This window comes from Hevea brasiliensis, unplaced genomic scaffold (assembly GCF_030052815.1).
Source record: "Hevea brasiliensis isolate MT/VB/25A 57/8 unplaced genomic scaffold, ASM3005281v1 Scaf480, whole genome shotgun sequence".
Classification (NCBI taxonomy): Eukaryota; Viridiplantae; Streptophyta; class Magnoliopsida; order Malpighiales; family Euphorbiaceae; genus Hevea; species Hevea brasiliensis.
The window spans coordinates 1-3,815 of NW_026615007.1; the positions used below are offsets into that span (position 1 = coordinate 1).

The 3,815-nt window shown below is 36.0% G+C and overlaps 1 protein-coding gene across 2 annotated transcripts; it reads right to left on the bottom strand.

The window, feature by feature from the left end:
* Positions 1 to 8: 8 nt before the first annotated feature.
* LOC131177439 (disease resistance protein RUN1-like) lies at positions 9 to 2,874 on the bottom strand. Of its 2 annotated transcripts, XM_058142396.1 has the most exons (3): positions 1,778 to 2,874; positions 1,354 to 1,653; positions 9 to 760 (listed from the first exon to the last, which is right to left on the bottom strand). In XM_058142396.1, exons 1-3 carry the CDS (start codon positions 2,696 to 2,698, stop codon positions 752 to 754), a joined length of 1,230 nt encoding a protein of 409 aa, XP_057998379.1. In that variant the 5' UTR covers positions 2,699 to 2,874; the 3' UTR covers positions 9 to 751. The 2 variants fall into 2 exon arrangements, with proteins under 2 accessions (XP_057998379.1, XP_057998378.1); XM_058142395.1 differs by having other exon boundaries at positions 9 to 1,653.
* Between the last annotated feature and the right edge of the window lie 941 nt (positions 2,875 to 3,815).

Sequence of the window (3,815 nt, forward strand, 5' to 3'; positions counted from 1 at the left end):
AAGGATGTTTTGAGGTATCTCTGAAAATAAGTTTCCACTTAGATCTAATGCTTCTAGTGAGAATAAGAAGCCAATAGCATTAGGCACATTCAATATGCTGCAATCATTTAGATATAGCTTACGCAAGAACCTCAAATCTCTCCACTGGAATTCTGCGATGGCCATTGACAATGGAAAAAGTCTTTCCCAAGTAGAGACACCAAGTTTTTCCCAGATAGAGACACCACTCAATTTAAGTTTTTTGCAGTTTCTCAGTTGCAAGATAGAAAGACCACTCAAATTTTTCATTGGTGAGGGCACCTTTCTTATCGCTGTTCCATCTAAGTGAAGAAATCTCAATGAATCCCTGTCACACGAAATTTCTGGAAACTCTCAAATCTGGAGCAGCCTGAGAGATTAAGCCTTCGCAAATATTTCAACTTACAAAAACTACTCGGAAGAATATGAAATCTTGTGCAGTTTTGCAGGCCTAGTTCCTCAAGTTCAAAGCAATACTCTATTGATGAGGGAATTTCTTCGATCTTTGTCCCATCTAAAAGCAACTTCTTTATGTTACTCGAAACCTCTGGAAACCTAGTGATTCTTGTGCAGCCAGAAAGAATAAGCTTTTCAAAAGATGCCAACTTAGAAACATCACAAGGAAGATTCTTGAGCCTTTTGCAGTTTGTAAGATCCAAACAAGAGAGTCTAGAGAGACTACCAATTGAAGAGGGAATTTCTTCTATTGCAGTTTCACTCAAGTACAAGAATCTCACTTTCCCTGAAATATTTGGAATCCTGGTGATATCAGAGCAGCCAGAGAGATTAATAGTCACAAGGGATTTCAATAAACAAATGCTTTCTAGAAGATTGCTGATTCTTTTGCAATCCTTCAAATCCAATGTTATGAGATCACTGAGATGCCCAGTTGATTTGGGAAGTTCTTCTATTGCAGTCCCTTTTAAGTTTAAATACACTATGTTCTTTGCAGTCTCTGGACACTTCATAAGATTTGAACAGTCAGAAAAGTTAAGAGTCTTAAGCGATCTCAGATTAATAACACTAGGAAAGGTCTCAAGGCTTGTGCAGTATCTCATATTCAAATCACCGAGCTTCTCTAAAGACTGAATAGATGAGGGAACTTCTACCAAGTTAGTACAGTATTCAAAATTCACTCTCTCGAGAATCTTAGCCAGAGAGAGGTCAGGCACTGTAGATAAGTGCTCAGAATTGCTAAGGTTAATCTCTTTCAAACTCGCAAGATTCAGCAAAAACAATATAATAGGATACAACAATAGGCACATGCCCAAACTAAAATGCATTTTCAAAAGGAAATGACGGAAGAAAGGGAATCAAGAAAATAATGCAGCATACCTGTACTCCTGTCCATAACTGTCTAACATTGCTGTAAGCCAGGTTAAGTTCAACAAGGTTCTCTGCCTGGAAATTGGATGGCAAAGAGCTCAGAGGGCATCCATTCCAATGGAGATACCTCAACTTATCAGAAAGGAACTCAAGGCCACGAGGAAGGTGCAGTTTACAGTTATTTCTAATTGTAAAATTGTAGATTTTGAGCAATCTAAGGTTATACATCCTCAAAAAGGCTGTTGAAATCAAGTCCACTTCTCCTATTTGAGATGTGTCTAACCATATCCCTTCAACCCTTTCAGTTCCCTGAAGATCACAGATAAGTATAAATAAAGCACAGGTTACCCCAATATATTAAGCTTACTTTGATAAACACATAAATAGAAACACATGTAAGTATAAAAACATATAGAATGCATATGGCTCTCACCAGATTTTTGGTTAACACTTGACAGACATCACAAGATCTCCACAATCTACTGCGTTTTCCCAGCCCCTTAATAGATTCTTGGCGAACAATTTCATGAGCCATTTGCTGCAACAAGTCATGCATTTTCAACTTGTTATGTAGGACAGTGACAAGGCATTTATCAACAAGAACAGTAATTCCAATTCCTGCTGAGAAACCACAACCATCTAGTATTCTCTCTACGAAGTCAATTTGCTGCCCCCTAAAAAAACATGCAATATCAAGAAATATACTTTTCTCTTCATCATCTAGCACTTCAAAACTTATTCTCAACACATGAAAAATTCTAGGCTGAGGAATTTTTCCAAGTTTATCCAGTGCACTTTCCCAATATTGTTCTGTTCTGCCAAACAGAAAAGAACCAATAACTTTAATTGCCAAGGGGTTGCCATGAGCGTATTTAACAGCTCTATTTGATAGCTCCATTCTATCTTTCCTTGGATACTTCTCCTTAAAAGCATTCAAACTGAACAAATGCAGAGCATCATCATCATTCAATCCCTCAACTTTATATACTTCATCAACTCCTTTCATAAGAACATGCCTGTCTCTAGATGTCACAATAACTCTACTTCCCAAACCAAAATTGCATCTTCCAATTACGAATTCTAATTGATCTACATCATTCACATCATCAAGAACAAGCAAAACCTTTTTGCGCTGGAGCCTATCCTTAATGGAAATGGATCCTATGTTGGGAGTGGTAATATGTAGATGTTCTTCATCCAGTATTTCAGAAAGGAGTTTTTCTCTTAAACAAACAAGCCCACCAAATTGCTTTGATTCTTCCTTAACATTTTCAAGAAAGCAGCAAGCTTCAAATTGACTTGAGAGTGTATTGAAAATAGCTCCAGCAATAGTCGTTTTACCTATGCCACCCATTCCCTAAATTCCCACAATTCGAACTTTTGATGATCCATTCTGTAGTAAATCTATAATCTCTGTAATGCGTGAGTCAATTCCAATCAGGCCCTTTAAGTCTCTTGAGGGTGCATGATTCAATTTCTTCAAAATATGTTCCACAATTTCTTTCACAAGTTTAGCATCAGACCTAATGATGAATAAAAAGTATTGAGACAACCAAAGAGTTATGTTACACCAACATTTTCCCTGAAGCCGTGCATTTTTATAACAAAACGATCCAAATAAATAAAAAAAATCCTAATACTTGCAACATCTTGCAAAACAATTTATGTTCGTTTTCAATCTTCTATAGACAAAAGATTGTTAACCCTTTGTTATTGTTTAGGTTACTGCATAGCTAATTATGTCAACAGACAGGTCCCAAAAAAAAAAAAAAAAGAGAAAATTTAATTAAAAAAGAAAGGGTTTCCAGCTTAAACATTTAGGCAAGAGAGCCAACTACGGACCCATATATATCTGAGCAACATAAAATTAGTGCTATGGCTTAACTTAATATGCAATGAAATTTTGTTTGGTCAAACCCTAGCTTTCCATTTCCATGTTTAAGTTCTGCAATCAATTGTTAGTTCTAATTCTAAATTTTACTAGCAAAAGCTTTTTTTAAATGAGTATAAATAATATATTATCTGCTATTGTAATTAATTATCAATTGCAAAGAATTTTTTTTTTTTCACCTGTTCTCAATGTTCCCTTATGAGACCTTAAACAAAAAATAAAAGTAATATATACATACCTGATCACTCGGGAATCCCATCCAGATATACCAGCTGCTTTCAACATGTTAGCCTTCCACCTGGGCACCTTTTCTACTTTCTCCTTAAAGTTCTTCTCAAGCTCAGTAAGTGCATCTGCAAAACACCCACTTTGTTCTTCTACATTGGATGGATCTACATGGTAGAAAATTGGTAAAACAATCTGTCCATAAGTTTCCTTGCATTCAAGTATTTTCACCATTTCATCCAAACACCATGGAGAAGATGCATAGTTTTTTGAGAAAATGATTATAGAAATCATTGATTCTTCAATTGTTCTCAAAAGTGCCGGTGTTATTTCTTCCCCTCTTTCAAGGTTATTG